Source organism: Pristis pectinata, chromosome 11, assembly GCF_009764475.1.
Source record: "Pristis pectinata isolate sPriPec2 chromosome 11, sPriPec2.1.pri, whole genome shotgun sequence".
NCBI lineage: Eukaryota > Metazoa > Chordata > Chondrichthyes > Rhinopristiformes > Pristidae > Pristis > Pristis pectinata.
The window spans coordinates 18,140,929-18,160,347 of NC_067415.1; the positions used below are offsets into that span (position 1 = coordinate 18,140,929).

General features: G+C 40.0%; 1 protein-coding gene across 1 annotated transcript in view; it reads right to left on the minus strand.

The window, feature by feature from the left end:
• Window positions 1–1,381: 1,381 nt before the first annotated feature.
• The window catches only part of relt (RELT TNF receptor), a 48,093-nt gene continuing 30,055 nt past the window's right edge, over window positions 1,382–19,419 (minus strand). Inside the window, exons 8-12 of the mRNA XM_052026677.1 lie at window positions 16,983–17,066; window positions 16,116–16,218; window positions 11,927–12,143; window positions 8,726–8,891; window positions 1,382–4,324 (exon numbers count right to left, since the gene is read on the minus strand). Coding sequence (XP_051882637.1) covers window positions 12,014–12,143; window positions 16,116–16,218; window positions 16,983–17,066 — 317 coding nt within the window. The 3' untranslated portion in view covers window positions 1,382–4,324; window positions 8,726–8,891; window positions 11,927–12,013. The remainder of the gene's footprint in view (window positions 4,325–8,725; window positions 8,892–11,926; window positions 12,144–16,115; window positions 16,219–16,982; window positions 17,067–19,419) is intronic.

A 19,419-nucleotide genomic window follows, 5' to 3' on the forward strand; every position in this document is an offset into this window, starting at 1 on the left:
TCTTCACAGAGTGAGCTTTGCCATCCAGAATGAGCTGGTCTGGCATCTCAGTGACTCTGGAATCAATGAATGCCTCGTGACCCCTCACTCTAACCTGCAACCAACACACCATGATCATTAATGCATGTACCCCAACCCTTGAAGCTACAGATAAGCCAAAGGAGGACTTCTATTCCAACATGATCCACATCCCAGAGAGAGACAAAACTGATCAAGGATGATTTCAATGCTAGTGGGGGAAAAGCCACAACTGTCTGCAAGGAGTGATGGGCCAGGAAGGAGTAGTGATGGCAAGCTGCAACAAGGATCCCCACCTGATAAAGTGCATTTATACTGTTTCATCAGGGACACAAAGCACAAGAACTCATGACATCGCCCCCAATTCAAGCACCGACACCTGCTGGATTTCAGTCACAATCTGAGCACGAGGGTCATAAAGATGTTCACATTACCCATTTTGTGACAGGTGCAGATGACTGACCAGGAAAATCAATGTCAAAAGTGAACATACTGCATTATTGAGAGGTAAAATCTGGCAAAAAAACAAGCTACAGGAGAAACAGGGAGTGCAAATATTCACTGTTCAAACAACCAGCTATTTCTGCAGATAAGGTGAGAGATACTTGGCTAACTGTTTGGTTTGTACTTTATGTCTGATTTGTGCTTCAATTTTGTAATTTAAGGAGGTAAACTTTAATGTTTGGGTGGATTAAATCCAGCACTGATTAAGAATAAAGTTGAGGAAATTTGTGAGCAATTTTGGGCCTCATATCTAAGGAAGGATGTGCTGGTCCTGGAGAGGGTCCCGAGGAGGTTCACAAGAATCATCCCAGGGATGAAAGGCTTAACAAATGAGCGTTAGATGTCTCTGGGCCTGTTCTTGATGGAATTCAGAAGGATGAAGGGGGTGGGGAGAAAAAAGGGGAAATCTCATTTAAACCTACCAGATACTTATCTGAGATACTGAAAGGCCTGGATAGAGTGGATGTAGAGAGGATGTTTCTATTAGTGGGAGAGTCTAGGATCCATGGGCACAGCCTCAGAAGAAAGGGATGTCCCTTTAAAACTGAGATGAGGAGGAATCCCTTCAGCCAGAGGGCTGTGGAGGCCATTGGGTGTATTTAAGACAGAGATTGATAGGTTCTTGATTGGTAAGGGGGTTAAGAGTTACAGGGAGAAGGTGGGAGAATGGGGTTGAAAAATAACAGCTATGATTGAATGGCAGAACAGACGCAATGGGCTGAATGGCCTAATTCTGCTCCCATATTTAATGGGATTAAAAACCTGGTTGGTAGCAATCTATTTCAAACTATCCAAATTCATAGCAGAAACCACACAGAAACAAATTTCAAAACATTAGAAAAGAAACTCGTGTGCATCTCTGATGTTACAACACAATAACAAATTTTATTTCATTGAGTAGAACCCAAATAAAAATCCTGCAACAAAACCCAACCAAATAAATACAACACATGGTACAAGAATGGTTTGTATTCAGTGCATCTACTTGAACATGTCAGTACTTTATAGAAAGTCCTAAAAATGTTACACAACCAGAAATAAATTAAAACAGTAACAAGTTTAAAAAGCAGCAATATACAAATTAATTTTCACCCAAAATTAAAATGCTGTAAACAAGTCTTACAAAAGGGGATTGAATCAGGAATCACATTTTCAGTGCTACACTTAACAGATTCTCTCTCTAAATACTCATTAAACACACCAATAGTGGTTTCAATAATCTGCCATGTGTGAATTTAAAATGCTGTTTCCTTTCCCTGTAGCAAGTATGGAGCTAGAAGTTTTTATTTTGTTTGACCAGGACAAAGATTCCACTTAACATAAACCATGAGCTGTAGTCTGTGCAAACTCAGATTATAGAATTGGCATCTTGGATGTCCTATCCTTACTGGCAATATCGGACTGAAGGATTAGTTCTATACTATGCTGGTCCTCTGCCATTGAAACCACTCCATTTGTTTTGCAGGACAAGTTACAAAACACTTCATGGTCAGAGTAAATCTTCAAAATCAAGACTGGTGTATTTGCACTGACTGTGTGCATGCTCCTGTCCTTGGTAAACAATGATTGGCACTGCAGGAGCAATAGCCCACATTTACAGTAACTGCCTCAGAACCCCCAGCCTCTTTCCCAATTTCCAAAAGTACTGCCAGTAAAATGCAAATTCCAAGTTGCCATTGATGGCGGCTCTGGATATATCACTTGCTGTAGAAACACTCTTGTCTGAATGAATTTAGTCAGTTCAGATTTGTTGCATGTGAAAATGCTGTGATTCTTTTTTTTAAAAAAAAATTTTTCTTCAAACCACTGGCCCAATTAAAAAGTCTAAAGGTAGATAAAATAATGCATGCAGGCCAATGTAACCATCCTCACTGAATACTGTGGGTCAATGGATGGCTCTTTATAATCCTCTTAAAATTGCATTTTATTAGCATTTTACACAAAGGACACTAATGAAACAAAAACAAATATTTTAAAGAAATAATTATGCTTGCACTAATCCAAATTGGTGGAAGCAGTCCTGTTTCATTGGTGTTTGACCCACCCAATGCAGTTTCTAACAATTCAGGATATAATAGTATATTGTTCTACAATCAATGGTTGGCTTGTTATGATTACTGGTTTAAGATTGTGGTGCATTTATCACAATTACCTCCAGAACTCAAGGCTCTTATCAGACGACTACTGTCTGCATTTCTGACTCGAACCTCATGTCAGAAATTGGATCACAGTAATGAAAGTTCACTCAGACTGTTCCAACTCTAGGCATTACTTAGCATATGGCTCTGCTGTGCACATACCAGGTGAATGCACACCTCAAACTGGTGGATTTTCATTGCACAGGCAGAACATCAAATTCTGCCCCCCCTCTTTCTCCCTCCCACCACCCCCCCCCCCCAAAAAGTAAGATTGCATTCTACAAATGAGGTTAGGGCTATCAGTAAGTAAACAAAGAATAAACTGAATAGCTATCATGGACCACTTGCCTCTTCACCATTTAGGATCTCTGCCTCAGTTTCCTCCCATGAAGCATTTACAGTGACTATACAATAAATTCAAAGCCAAGACATTCCACATACGCAAATAAACTAGTTCCGCTATGCATGATTTGCCAGTTTCTGGTTGAGGCAAACACAGCTGTTGCAACAGTGGGCATCAACCACACCCACACAAATCAGCAGTTAGTTAACAAAGGGAAGGCATGTGCTGTTAGTACACAGCAAACACCAAGTTAAACATCACTAAATACCCTCCCCTTTCTTAAACAAATGGCAGCCCAGGCATGTCTAAATGGCAGCAATGTAGAGGTAGCTCAATGAATTATTAGATTTTTCCTTTTAAAAAGATATATTATTGCTTTTTGACATTTTAAACCTCTTTACAGTACCACAATTTACGAAGATAGGAAGTAGAAAAGCTGCATATTTTTTCACCATGTTGAAAGATATTTTTCTATTGTTCCTGTCTTTAATACTTTAAAATGGTCAATGGGTCAGATTTGTTCTGATTCATTTACCACAGGGAAAGCTTTTTTTTTGGGAAGGACAACATTGCCATTACTTGTTTCATGAGAGTGCTTTAAACACTGGTCCCTTTTTAAAATAACAGCAAGAAATGAATCTTGACTTTCCTATTAATCACTAATTTTCATACCATGTTCAGAACTGGCTGCTTAACGTGCCTTCTTATTGCATTTTTCCTTTAAAACAAAGCAAAGTTACCTCTTCCTACTCTACTGGCTGTTGGTCCTATAACTTGGACTTGTGTAGTTATAGTGTGTGGTCCAATAGTAGAACCAATACAAGGTTGTTGTTAAGCTTAGTTCCACAGAAGCACTCTGGTTGCCCTCAAAATAGAATCTAAAAATCTAGGAGAGCATGAAACTTTATCAAACAAATGAATATTACTAAAAAATCCAAGGGAAAACAAATAGATAATAGCACCTTTGTGTGCAGTTGAGGTTATAACTTATTTTCCAAAGAAAATTTACAATTATAAAAATAACATAGGGGAAGGAAAAGGTAGGACTTTGTGCTTTAGGGCTGTTGTTGGGCCTTGCTCCTCCAATCTCAGCTTTCCAAGTGTGTTCACATAACTGAGTGTGTTTCCCAGCAGTTCTTCAGGTAGACCAGGCTTCCTCACATTTTGCCACAGATAATCTACAGTATTTGGGAAAGGGATTTTTTGTGTCTTAAATGTTGTTAGTTCCAAGGCTTGTATTTTCCACCTTTGCTTCAGCCCCAGCTGGGGGCAACTTACAGACCTCTTCAGGATCTTCAATAAATTCCAGTCAGTCACCAACCTGTTTAAATCAAAGAAATTTTTTTTTCAAAAAAGAATGAACAATGATATCCCTCCAGTTCTCTTGGAGTGTTCCTATGCAATGGACAGGTACAAGGTCACTACAATATGTGATGGAGTGTCTTGGAGTTCTCCGCTACACCACCTGGGCTTTAGGAAGCTAAAGAAATATGGCATGTTCCCTTTGACATTCACCAATTTTTATAGATACACCATAGAAAGCATCCTATCTGAATGCATCACTGCTTAGTATGGCAACTGTGATGCCCAAGACTGCAAGAAGCTGCAGAGTTGTGGACACAGCTCAGCACATTATGGAAAACCAGCCTCCCCTCCATGGACTCTGTCTACACTTCTTTCTGCCTCAGTAAAGCAGCCAACCTAATCAAAGACCCCACTCATTCTCTCTTCTTTCCACACCCACCACCCAACCCCCACAACAGGCAGAAGATACAAAAGCCTGAAAGCACGTACCACCAGGCTCAAGGACAGCTTCTATTCCACTGTTAAGACTATTGAATGGTTCCTCCAATCTACCTCATCATGGCCTTGCACCTCATTGTCTGCCTGCACTGAATTTTCTCTGTAAATGTAACACTATTCTGCATTCTTTTATTGTTTTCCCTTGTACTACCTCAATGTGCTGTTGTAATGAAATGATCTTTATAGATGGCATGCAAAGGTTTTTCACTGTACCTCTGTACATATGAGAATAATAAAGCAATAACTTTAATTTCAATGCTGAATATTTGTAATTTAGTTTGAGCTATTCTCTGTATCCATGGGTCCTTTTCATACTCTGATCTTCACTGTGCAGAGAAAATCATGTTGTGTGCCTACATTGGTCAGACCACATCTGGGAGTATCAAGTACAATATTGGTCTGCTTTTTTTTAAAAAAATGCTAATGCTTGGAGTCCATTTAATCAATATTTCCATATGATATAAGCTGACTTTTTCAGATCCCTTTCAATAACCCTTGAATGCAGAGGAGCAGAGTTAACAACATAATAATGTTTTTTTTTAATTGAAGAAATATCAGTCAAGTTTTTATTTTGAAGTTTTTGGTTTATGACTAATATTGTTTTTGTGATTTCGGGGTTCTTTGCTCATATAATTAATCTCTTTTCAACGTTCCTTTTGAAATCACTTAATCAGAGAGCGGAGGTCTAGATTACTTTTTGTTACTCCTTGTGATTATATGTATTAACTGTTATGATTGTTATCCTGATCTATTTGCACCATCTGTATAATTATTAATGTTCTATATATTAATTTGTACTAATTTGAAAAGAAAAGAAAAAAAGAAAAAATGCTAATGCATTAGAAACAGTACAGAGGATGGAGTCAAAAATCACACAGCACAGAAAAAAAGGCCCTTTGGCCACTATGTCCCATGCTGGCAATCAAATACCCATCTGTACTAATCTCATTTAGCAACATTTAGTGCATAGCCTTTTGTGTGTTGGTGATTCAAGTGCTCGTGTAGATACTTAAAACCTGTGAGAGTCTCTGCCACCATCCACTCAGTACATTCCAGATTCCAAAAGTTCTTCCTCAGATCCCTTCCAAACCTCTCACCCCTTGCCTTAAACCATGCCCTCTGGTTTTACCTCTACTTTGGGGAATGTCCTTTGAGGGGAGGTCAGTCAGTCAGGCTAGCTTTTTATCCACTGGAGTTTGGATAGGTGAGAAGGGACGGGATTAAAAAGAAAGGTCAAGATCAAGGGCTCATGGCCATGAGTCATTGTTTAAAAATAAGGGATTAGTCAATTAGGCAAAAATATTTTCTCTGAGGATCTTGAATCTTTAGAATTCTCTTCCTCAAAGGGTGGTGGAAGCAGAGGCTTTGAATATTTTTAAGACGGGGTAGATAAATCCTTGTTGAACAAGACAATGAAGTGGCACTACGGGTGGGTGGGAATGTGGAGTTGAGGTGACAATCAAAAGAAGTGATAATCTAATTGAATAGTGAAGCAGGTTTGAAGGGCAGAATGGCTTGCCCCCGATTTGTATAATTACATTATAGGCTCACGCACATTCAGTCTGCACCAGCAGCTTAAAGTCTTAGCGTGTAAATAGTTCAAGCCCGTGATTTGTAAAGATAATTGCCCTTTAGTTTATGATTCAGTGACCACTTATGTCCTGGAAAGGGGTAAAACAATCTGTTTATACCTTTTACTTGATGTGGAAATGGGTATTTCTGAACTCAGTAACTTCCTGCCACAACTAATATGGATGCCATACCACAGAACACAATGCTGACGGCACTTGTCCTGTTATGAGCCTGCATGTTAGTCACCACAACTCATTTCCATTTCCTCCAGTACACTACAGCATGAACACATCTTGGGTAGCATTCTAATGAATAAATCATCTTTAACTCAAGACATGAATATCAAAGTTTGCAAGTTAAAGTTACTGTAGGGTTCCAAGACTCACCATACATGGCAGTTGCCCTCTGCATTGCACATTTTATGGTTGGCCAAGTCCATTCAAAACCTCAAATTATAACTTGTGATTTCATTTTGGAGAACAAACAACATTGCTGCATATTTCTAAAACGTGTCAATAAGCATGCAGCAAGGATTAAATAATCTTCATGTGGTTTTCCACTTGAGTTAAAGGGTTGTTAGTTTTACCTACATGCATCTTTGAAAGTTTTTATTCAATTACTACGACAACAACACTAAACAAATGGAACAGGGGGAGGAGTAGGGCCTCCAGCCCTTTGTTCTGCCATCCAACAAAATCATTGCTGACATTGTGCCTCATCTTCATTCCTGCCTGACCTCCACATCCTCCAATTCCAAGAATATGTCAGTCTCAGCTCAGAACATACTCAGCAACTGGACATCTGCAGCTCTCTGGGGTAGCAAGTTCCAAAGGTTTACAATCCTCTGCATAAGGAAATTTCTCCTCAGTTCTAAATGACCAACCATTAGACAGAAACCAGGCCCTCTTATTTCTAGACCTCCAATTAGAGGACATCCACTGTCAATCCCTTTCAGACTGCTGCAACTCTCAATGATATCATGTCTCATTTTTCTAAATTCCAGCAAGTAAAGTGCAAATTTTCCCTCAATCTTGCTTCATATCACAATTCCATCACCCCATGAAACAGACTTGTGCTGCACTGGATTCTTCCACCCCAACCACCCTCAGTATATAGCTAACCTACATTTCTGAAATTATATGCCAAGCTCCTGGAGTGGGCCTTCCAATTTAACAAAAAAAATTCTTTAAAATAATTAAATCTCCCATCGATGAGAGTAACAATGGGAACACAATATGCAAGTTAGGAGGTACTTAAAAAAAAAATCTTCCTCTCAGGAAGTCTGTGTAACCTACTGAGTGCAAAATGAAGGCTGACCGATTTAAATACAGTCACCCTTACTAACCACAAACAGAACAGACAAGATTTGTTAAAATTTGTAATTAAATAAACCTATAATGAAAAAAAGCAATAATCAGTAACCACAAAAATCACCAGATTGTCTTTAAAAGTCATTTGGTCCACTAATGCCCTTCAATGAAGGAAATCTGCCAACCTTACCTAGTCTGGTCCATTTGACTTGAGACCCAGCAATGTGGTCGATTCTTAAATGACCTCAGTTCAGAGGTAATTAGGAATGAACAATAAAGGCCAGCGACCCGTAAACAAAGTGTGCTAATGAATGAGTTGCATCAAATATGATATTCTTCTTCAGTGGGAAAGATCAAGTATCAGAGGATGAAGGAATTGTGGAAAAGTGAGATTTGCCTTCTGTCAGCACACTATCAGTTAATCTGCTTCAAATAAACAATCTGGTGATGTTGCAGCTATAATAATTAAATTGTGAGGACAGATTCCATAGAATAGTCCTGTATTCACTGGTGTGTAGAGGGTAATCTATCTGGTATTGAGGATGATCAAAGGATTGTCAGGGAGACATCATTTTCACTGGATGGAGTTTCCAGGATAAGGGAATGTAACCATGAAATTAGAGTTTGGTCATACAGGGGCAGGCAGAAATTCAGAAGGATACTCAAAATCTGGAATATTTCCCCATCACCTGTCCCTCCATCCAAAAAAAATTGAAGGCAAGTCAACTGAAATTTAAAAATTGAACATTTTTTTAATTGGGCGAGGATATTAAAGGTTATGGAAACAAGGCTGGTAGAGTGTTGAGATGCAGATACTCATAATCCAAGGGATAGGCAGAACAGACCAACTTCCCTTTTCCATGTTCCTCATTGTTTTTAGTTTATGATTGATGAACAATAACCAGGAAGAGAAGCCTTGAAAAGTGTTCCAGTGGATGAAGAATTGGACCAAGCCAAATGCAGAAATGAAGTTGTACATTTAACAACGGCATGTATTTAAATGCAAGTCAAATAACCCAGAGTTTGTCTACTCTTACCTCTTGCTGGCTGGCTGTGTATTTTGGGCATTTTACTGAGCCCAGCAATTTTTGGTCCATTGAGCTGTCACAGGTAATGTCCACTGAATCATTTTCCTTTAACGCAGGCAGATTTTTCCCATCAACTAAATTCTGCTTCTGTTCAGGAATCTGGGTAACACGGAACCTGTCATAGTAAAAGAAAACATTGAGAAATTGGAAAATGCATGAGGAATAATAAATATCACCAATTTTTAAAATGTCAGTGAACTTTGGTTATATTATTTTAGTTCTACTATTCAGAAATGGATATGATCTAGAGAAATGCATTATAATTTGTACATCTTCAAAGATCTTCAAGCATCTTTCACTGAAAATGTTTTTATGAAGTGTGGAAGATGACCATGTATTCTAATTTCAATCAGAAGTTGATAGACCTCATCACTTTTAAGGGAGGTGGTAGGAGAAGATCAAACTGGTGTTTCTGGGTGGCATATTCCTGCCTCTAATTCATAGAACACTATAGCACAATACAGGCCCTTCGGCCCACAATGATGTGCCAACATTTTATCCTGCTCTAAGATCTATCTAACCCTTCCCTCCCACATCACCCCCCATTTCTCTATCATTCATATATCTATTTATGAGTCTCTTAAATGTCCCTAATGTATCTGCCCCCACAACTTCTGCAGGCAGTGCATTCCACACACCCACCACTATCTGTAAAAAAAATTTACCCCTGACATCCCCTTTATACCTTCCTCCAATCACCTTAAAATTATGTCCCCTCATGTTAGCCATTTTCGCTCTGGGGAAAAGGTCTCTGACTGTCCACTCTATCTATCATCTTGTACACCTCTATCAAGTCACCTCTCATCCTCCTTCTCTCCAAAGAGAAGCCCCAGCTCACTCAACCTATTGTGCTGGGCAAAATAATAATTCTTGTTGGTGAATTCATGTGTTCAGTTCCAAGTGAAATAGTCATCTGAGAACGAACAGCTGGAGATTCGTATTGGCTGTGGGACAGGAAGATAAAGGTGGTTAAGGCAGCATGTGGAATGGTTCTCTTTATCCTAGGGCATGTATATAAAAGCATGGCATATAAATGTGTATAAAAGCCCAATTATGCCACAGCTGTTGATACAGCATACAGTTCTGATCAAACAGTACAGGAAAAATGTGAAGGATACAGAGGAGATTTACAAAGAAGAGTATTTCAGCTACAAGGAGAAACTGGGATGATTTTAGTTGCAATGGAGGGAGGAGAAAGATTTAATTGGCATTTAAGAAATAGAAGCCCAAGGAGTAGGCCATTTGGCCTTTGAAATTGCTCCATCATTCATCAAGGTCATGGCTGATCATCTACCTCAGCACTATTTTCCCACTCCGTCCTCCTATTCCTTAGTATCCAGAAATCTATTGATTTGTGCTTTGAATGAACTCCATCACCGAACACCCCCTCGTAAAGAATTGCAAAAGGTGCACCCCCTCAGAATGAAGAACTTTATCCTCCTCTCAGTTCTAAATGGTCTCCCCACTTTTAAGTCTGTGACCTCCCCCCACCACCACCCCCCCCCCCCCCCCCCGAATTCTCAACTCCTCAACCAAGGGAAACATCTTCCCTAAATCCACCCTATGGAGCGCCATAAAGAATTTTGTAAGTTTCAATGTGATTACCTCCAACCCTTCTGAACTCAAGAATACAGGCCCAGTCTACTTGATCTCTCCTCATATGGCAAAACTCACCAACCCAGGAATTGGTCTGGTGAATCTTGTACTGCATGCCCTCTTTGGCAAGTAAATGTTTTAGGCAAGGAGACCAAAACTATATGAAATACACCCGATGTGGTCTCACCAAGGTCCTACATAATTGCAGTAGGGTCATCTGGACTTCTGTAATCATATTCTCCTGTAACAGAAGCCAGCATATAATTTGCATCCTAATTAATTACTGCACCTTCAGGTGAGCTTTCTGTGACAAGCATGCAAGGACACCTTGAACCATTAACATTTCCCAATCAGTATAGGTTAGAAGATTTACCTTAGCAGAAAAGTCAATAACCTAACATAAACCCTTGTCCTCAATTAAAAAAATACTGCAGTCCCCTGTACATCTCAAAGCAAATATTTCTGATATTTCGATTTGGCTTTGTAACCCTGTGCAAATTCAGAGCATACTGGCCATTTCTACCATTCACTGACATACAGGACACTGAGAAAGTGACATGTAGCAGATGACCACTCACTCTTTGGGGGCACACGAATTGGAGATTGATTGCCCTGTAAAATATTAGTCTTAGAATATTACACAAGTGCCTACACTAAGCTAGGACAAGGTTCATTAGTATGAAGTAGAATGGTGATTATTCGTACACAAGGAACAACTAGGTGAAAGGTCTTATTCATTTGGATATCTGTACATTCTAATACAGTAGGCATTTCATGCTCGGTGATGATTAAGCATTGTATTTCCATGACAGTAAGAGAAAATGTCAATTTAATGTGTGGAAGAATGTGGCTTGATTGGAGGTCAGCTTTCAATGGACCAGTCTCAATGAGAAAGTAGCGAGGCTGTAATTGTCCTCAGCTCTCTGGTCCTGGGAGTGAAACCATTAGGTGTCACATTATCTAGTCAGCTCCATTTAGAGTGAACAAGCATGATTAAATAAATAGCTGTGGTTCATTGTCTGGACTTGCTCAAAAAAAGATGTGCCACTTGGAGCGGTACTGGAGGAGGATTGCTGACATATTGTGGAAACAAACCTCACCAGACTTGAGGGGAAAGAGGGGATGGAACTTGAAGTAACAGTCCCAAATAACTCCGTTAAATAATGGAGTCTAAACACCAGCATGGAACACTGGAGGTGAATGGCCTTTCTTTGCTGTATATTCACTGCAAAGGTTGCCAGTGGTGAGGAGACAGAACAAAAAAGAAAGGAGCTGGAAGTCTGAAATTAAAAAAAAATGCTATAAATAAATCACCAGAACAGGCAACAGTGGAAAGAGAAGAGTTAACTTTTCAGGTTGATGACCTTCCATCAGAACTCATGAATCGTTAACTCTTTCACTGCCTGACCTGCTGAGTTTCTGCAGCATTTTATGCTTCCAGTACACAATCCCATTTTTAACATATGATGACTGAGTATTTTGGCGAGAACTGGCGAGAACTGTACATATGCTCTGAAATCAGAAGCATGGTCTTCAGTACAGTGAGGTGCTTACCTGCCAATGGATAGGATGGTGATTTCACCAGGCCTGTGGCCCGGGTTCCTACTTTGACAGTTTTTGTGGTGTTCCGGATGGGAGGATTCAGCAACAGTTCGGCCACTTCTTCTGACTGCATCGTGTACAGCTGGAACCCAACAGGGTTGCCGACGTCTGTACAGTGTGGACGTGGTGGTGCTTACAAAGCTTGGGAATGCTCAACAATGGAACCAACCTGTGGAAAAAGCAAGAGAGGGTCTGAGGTCTGATCTCAGAATGTTTTAATCAGGAAGTCAATCCCATATAATAGATGTCAAATACAAAGGAATATAGGAAAGGATGATACTGGATAGAGGCAATGCCTGTCCAATAGAACCCAAAAGGTAATTTAACAGTACTCCAACAGAAATCTAAGTTTTATAATCTTCAAATAAGTCAAAAATGACCAAAATAATTTTTTGGTGATGGAAAACTTTTGTAAAGTGTGCTCTGAATAATAGACAAAATGGTGGTCATCATCGTGACTGCTGTAGTTGAGGCTATAGATGAGATCAACAAATTGAGCCCTGGTTGATGTAGAAACTGGACATCAGTTTAAAAACAGTGAAGATGTGACAGTAGCTTGCAGAATGCTGAGAGGGTACCAAAGCATTTCATTAGCTAAAGGAAGGCACCTTGAACAGATTCATACAGCATGGAAACAGCTCTTCAGCCCACTGAGTCCATGCCATCAACCCAAACACTATTTTCACACTAATGTCATTTTATTCTTCCCACATTCCCAAAACCTCCCCTAGATTCTACCACTAAACTACATTAGGGAGAATTTACATTGGCCAAATAAACCCACTGAGTGCATGCCTTTTGGGATATGGGAGAAAACTGGAGCATCCAGGGAAATCCAACCCGGTCACAGGGTGAATGTGCAAACTTCACACAGACAGCACCAGAGGTCAGCATTGAACCCAGGTCGCTGGAGCTCTGAGGCAAGCAGCTCTACTGACTGGCAACCAGGGAACCCTTTAAATAAAACCATCACAGCATACAAGTTTTTCTTTATTTCCATACTCATGAAATGATAATATTTATTGTAAAATAAAAGGGAAAAGTAGATATTAATGTGACAAACATTTGCAAAATAACTACTTGGTGACTGCCTGGTGAAGAGGGTCATTTTTTCTGTTGTTCAAGGAGTTGAAGGGTTTCCTCACGTTAATTTTCATTTAGTTCTTGGATTCAAGTTTGATTTGGAATCATTCCATAATTTGCATCACAGCATTATATTGATTACAACAGAATGAGCAGCTTGATTTATCTGAAGGGAAAATCAGGATAATCTTCTTTAAATTAATGTACAGCTTATTGTACACACAGTCACAGATAAATTCTTTGTTGTATTACTTAGGAAGGCCCAACAATTGTAAAGAATGGAAATTGGGTCAATCAATACCGCATCTTCCCACACTCTAATTAATGCAAGTCTATTTGAAACCAGAAGTGTGCACAGGTGACTGGGTTGCCAAGCCACCTGATACAATTTTCCATTCTCTTTAGGTAAGCATATGGCTGTGCTATGCACCAGCATTATCACAGATGTTTACAGAGGAATCCATCTGGTTTAAAGCACTATTTTGAACCCGGTGATTAAATTGTTGTGCATGCAGCAGTAACACTAAAAATACCGCAGTTAACATTAGCAGTGATCCTTCTTCAAAAAGATGAGTCTTCCCCTCTTAAAAAAATATCAAAGCCAAAAATACACCCAAAAATGTCATCACTCATCTTGCGATTACTTATGGGGGAAGGAGTGTTTGTGAACGAAATAGTTGTGGTTTCTTCATTCTGTTTGAATTTACATAGAGCTGAAACTTCAATGTAATCTAGCAAGATGCTTTGTCCATTTACAAAGTCTGGCTTCCTGCTGAATGAGTAGCATGTAAAATTAGGTTGTGTTGGGTAGAGGGGCACTAAGGTCAAGGTCATCATTGTAGATCTTCAGTCTATTTGCACTTTTAGTGTGCATGGCTAGTGGGGATCTTAGCTTAAAAATTGAATGTGCAGCAAATGGTCAGAACACAGCACAATTTTCAGAGTTAAAACTATTAAGCAGCAAGTAGATACTGACCAGCTTCTTCCTTTAATGATTATTCTATACACAACATTTCTACTGCTGCTGATATACAAGATTCTTTTTTGTTTACAAAAGTAAACTCGTGCTTAAAGCAAGGGATATTAATGGTGGGAAGTCAAAAATTTCCATTTGAGATAGTCATTGGGAGCATCAAGCAGTCTGTTATAACTGGAGATTCTGCAGAAACATGATTAAATTTTCACTAGTTATTATTCACAGTAAAACTATAAACAGAAACCTGTTTGAGTTTTTTTTGATAATTGGCAGAAAGAGCAGAATTCCCCCCCCCCCTGCCCAGGATGCTTAATCCAAAAGCACCCCTGGACACAGTGATAGAAACAGAAATCTATGATCCAGGAGACCATGAGGCCCATCATGTTTGCGGAGAAGATTCACCTCCTCCCCTGCCAATCCCAAATCCATAATCCTGATGGTCACTGTTTTTCAAGTACAACCCCCTTCCCCACCCCCCCCCACCAGGGTAAAAAAAAATGTAAATGAGGATTTGTGCCTCCAAAATCCTTTCTGGCAGTAAGTTCCAGGCTCATACCACTTTCTGGTGATTTTGTGTGTCCCCTCATCTCCCCCTAGCTAATATTTTAAATCCATACCCACAGTACAGCTGCTGCCTCACAGCTCCAGAGACTCAGATTCAATCCTGACCTCCAGTGCCGAATGTGAGGAGCTTGCAGGCTCCAAGGTTCCAAAGAATAAAAAACCTAATCTAATCTTTCCTCATGGGTTTTCTTCAGGTGTTCTGGGTTTCCTCCCACCCCAAAGACATGGGCTAGCTCGGTTAATTGGCTGCTATAAATTGCCCCTAGGAGTAGTGAGGGGTAGAATCTGGGATTTGATGAGAATGTGGTGAGAATAAAATGAGATCAGTGTAAAATGGGTGTGAGATGGCAAGTGTGGAATCCATGGGCTGAAGGGCCCATCTCCATGCTGCAAGACTCCTAGTTAAGGAAAAATAGTCCCAATTTATTTAAGCCCCTTAATTTTATACACCTCAATCAAGTCTTCCCTCAGCTTTGTCTGTTTCAAAGAATAAAAAACCTAATCTAATCATTCCTCATAGACAAGCTGCCTAAACTGTCTATACACTCTTTCAGGCTTGTTCCACTCTTGTTGTGGTTTTTGCCTACTGATCACTTCATCAGCCAGCAGAGACTTTGTTGCATCATTCTACATTTGAAGCCAAGCCAGTGGCAAAAGAAGCAGCATAATTGTCCGCAATTGTATTGTGGGGCACATAACCACAAAACAGTCACACAGCATCTCAGGCGGGTTTGAAACAAAGCTGAGCACCTCAGAAGACCCACTGCAAAAGGGGCTTTGGAACTCCAGCACCGTTCAGTGTCTTGCAGGTTCAGCAAGAATGAACTCGCCCTAAGTTTTTTTTAAAAAGAACATGGAATCTGAATATCATGGAAGATAATTCAAGAACACAAGTAAATAGGAGCAGGAGCAGGCCCCAGGACTTAAGCCTGCCCTGCCATTCAATACGATCATGGCTGATCTCTGCTGGCCTCGACACCTCTTCTGTGCAGTTCCCCATAACCCTCGATCTTTCAGTTATTTATCTACCTCCACCTTAAATATATCAAATGATCGGGCATCCACTACCCTCAGGGGCAGAGAATTTCAGAGATTCACTACCCTCGAGAAGAAACTTCTGTACACCTCAATTTTAAATGACAGCTCCTTATTCACCTAAGAATTTTCCACCAGAAACAATGATGCTAGCAATTTCACATTAGTACTTAGTCTAGAAGTGGTTAAATACAAATGGTACAAGAGAAGGTCAGGTGTAGCTAACTGGGTAGCTCGTGCCAGGATAGCTGTGATAGGATGAATGGTCTCTGTGCTATTAAACCACCTAACTCACCTGATAGAAACAGGGAGACTTCAAATCAGCCAACTGTTTTAAACATCCAATTTCATTCCACATTAATTTCAAGGGAGAGTGAAACAAATGGGGCACAAGATGTAATTCTATCACAAACTCAGATTGATTCCTTGAGATGAATAAGCCCAAAGATCTCCAATTATAAAGTGCATTTATACAAAACTTACTTTTCTGATGCATTTTTACTGTGAATTTCTGCCACATTGTTGGAGTCTGTCACCTCCAAGAGTTCATGCTCCTTTAACAACTCCTGCAAGGCTGCAGCATTCTCTGTCGATAACAAAACACCATGATCATCTCTGAAATCAGTGTATTGCAACATCATTGACAAACGTTGGATGATGTGCTACTTCACAACCTCTCAAAGGCACCTACTTAGGCTATTACCCAAGAGACCTGATCAATAGTCTTTTCTTCATTGGAAAATCATTCAAAGAATTGAATGGCAAGGAAGTTACACTCTTGAATGTTTATAAACAAATCTAAAGTTGGTGTAACAAATCACAATGACTCTGGACTTGTTTGGATTTAGAAGCTCTTTATACAATGGACAAAGCTAAACCTTCCCTATATTTGATATTTGTAGCAACATTACAGAATTAAGGGAGAACAGTCGCTTGCAGTGACATGTAAATTGCGTCAGAAAGTGTCCTTTGTTCTGAATCCCCATAACATCCAGTTTATGATTTTGGCAGTGATTGTGCATGGAGACAATCTTCATGACATTTCTCAGCAGATAGGTTGCACATCTTTACTTGCTGGAGAAACAAAGGTCTCATCTTGTCTTTCCCCATGTCCTTTGAGAGATGCTGTCAGATTCATGGCATCGGGCCATTCAGTCTGAGTGCTGAGTAAGTATTGCACTGTGAGCTGTTGGCTCCACGCATTCAACAATGAACAAAGAAAATCAGTACTGGGTTCAAGTACAGGTAAAGACTACATGATGTTGCTGCATCCCTCCCATTATATTGAAGTACTAATGCTGAGGGACCACATACCTTTAATGGCAAATGAATGAATACATCAATGCTAACCTTTCTTCTCTGTGATCAGCCGCACCAGCACACCAATTGTGTCTTCATTGGTTTCGTCTGACCTGAAGGGAATCGCGTTAATAGCTGCAGTAAAAGAAGAAATGAAAATGAAGAGGGTACTTTTGGAACTGAATAATCTAAACTAAGCTTCGAATCTGTTCAATGTAGGGTTATCCAAATACCATAGGCAGGAACATGAGGAACCACATTCACATGGTTTAGGAAACTGTGGGTGCACGGCTGTGAGCATTGAATGTGGAGAACTTGCCCATTTGTGGTTGATAAGATCCACTGGTTAAAGATGATACATGCCACTTTGCAACTTGTCCTACATATCAGGATTCATTCCTCCAGTGGTAGGAGTTACAGGTCACAAATATCGACTAAAATAACATTTCGTACCACACAAATACCTGCAAGATTAAACATTTCAAGGGTCATATTCAAGGATACAGCCGAGACTAGTATCTTGCTGAACACTGGTTGGATTAAATCCTAACAGAAGCTCAAGTTGGACAAACATTTTTCTTTGATCTTGGGACTTGCACAAAACCAACAAGTTAGTATGTACTACCCACATCTAGTTATCCTGAGAGCATCGTGCCAACCACATAATGTGGGAATGGCATCACACAGGGGCAGTACAGTGTTGCAGCTAATAGAGCCACTGTCCCACAGCTCCAGAGACCCAGGTTCAACCCTGGCCTCAGGTGCCCTCACTGGGGAGTTTGAAGGTTTGCCCTGTGATTGTGTGATGCTCCAGTTTCTTCCCATAGCCCAAAGACAGGGTTTGGTATGTTAATTGGCTTCTGTCAATTGCCCCCTATTGTAGAAAGAGTGGGAGGATCTGGGGGGGGGGGGCAGGGAGTTGATGAGAATGTGGGGAAAATAAGAATAAAAATAATAGGATTAATGCAAGATATGTGCAATCAGATGGTTTATGGTTGATATGGACTCACTGGACTGAAGGTCCAGTTTCCATACTGTAGATCTCTGTGGAATACAGACCAGATCAGTGTGGCAGGGTCTATAGGATTCTAGTGAGATAATTGGGTGTTTACAGCAATCCAGCAGCATTCGTGGCTAGTTTGCTAGAACCAGAAAACAGTTTATATTTATTATATTCATACATCTTAAGGAGGTGTATAAAATTATAGGGGCATAGATATGGCGAATGCACTCAGTCCTTTTCCCCAGGGCTGGGGAAATCAAGAACTAGAGGGCATAGGTTAAGGTGAGAGGGGAGAATTTAATAAGAACTTGAGGCAACTCTTTTTCCACCCCCCCCCCCCCCCCCCCCCACTGAGATGGTATGCATGTTGAATGAGCTGCCGGAGGAAGTGGTTGAGGCAGGTACAATAACAACATTTAAAAGACAGTTGAATAGGTACATAGATAGTAAAGGTTTAGAAGGTTATGCGGCAAATGGGACAAGGTTGGGTGGGCATCTTGGCCAGCATGGACCAGTTGGGCTGAAGGGCCAGTTTCCATGCTGTATGACTATTATTAATGCTAAATACACAATGTAATGACATTCATTCATTAGTGGGAGATTTTAACTTCCTTAGTACTGACTGGGCCAACCATAGTGTAAAGGCTTGGATGGAGTGGAATTTGTGAAATGTGTCCAAGAAAGCTTCCTTTATCAAAATATAGAGGGAACTACTAGACGGTGCAACACCAGACCAGAATGGGTTGAAAAGTACACCAGCACCTCTATTTTTTTGTTGCAGAAGTTGAAGAAAGAATCTTATTCATGCAACTCCTTAGAATACAGCCACATTCTAATTCTTTGTTGACCATGTTTCTAAAACAACTCCATTTGGGCTAGCTAGTGAATTTTACAGTGCTTTTAAACTCAAGCTGGCCTTGGGCCAAGACTCTTGTTTCCCTTGATACAAAGGCAGGAAATGGCATAACCACTAGGGATTATGCCATTTCCTGTCTTTGCACTCTGATTGGTCTGCTCTGACCCTAGAGAAAAATCAATGATTATCTTGTACTGGATTATCCCCTATCCAAGAATATCTTGTATGAAAATATCAAATGGGAAGCTGATAAAATTAAACCAAAATCTCTTTGGGAAAATACTCAAATGTGCAGCTATACAGCTTTGTTGATACAAACATTAGAGATTTTTAAAAAAATCTTGGATAAATAAGACAATTACTTTTCCCTTCTTTTGAAGGAACTGTACAGTGGCTACCAGCAACCCAACCTGAGCAATGAGCCAGTTCACCATACATCAAAGTATCATGTCAAACTTCAGTCTGGTCCTCACTTAAGATTCTTTGTGCAGATGACATCAGGTAACAAATCAGGAGCAGAAACCACGAATGTTGATAGCAATAATCTATGATTTAATTATGAAAATACATCCAGGATCACTGGACAAAATTAAGAATGAATAGGAAAGTGAACTCCAGACATCTATACC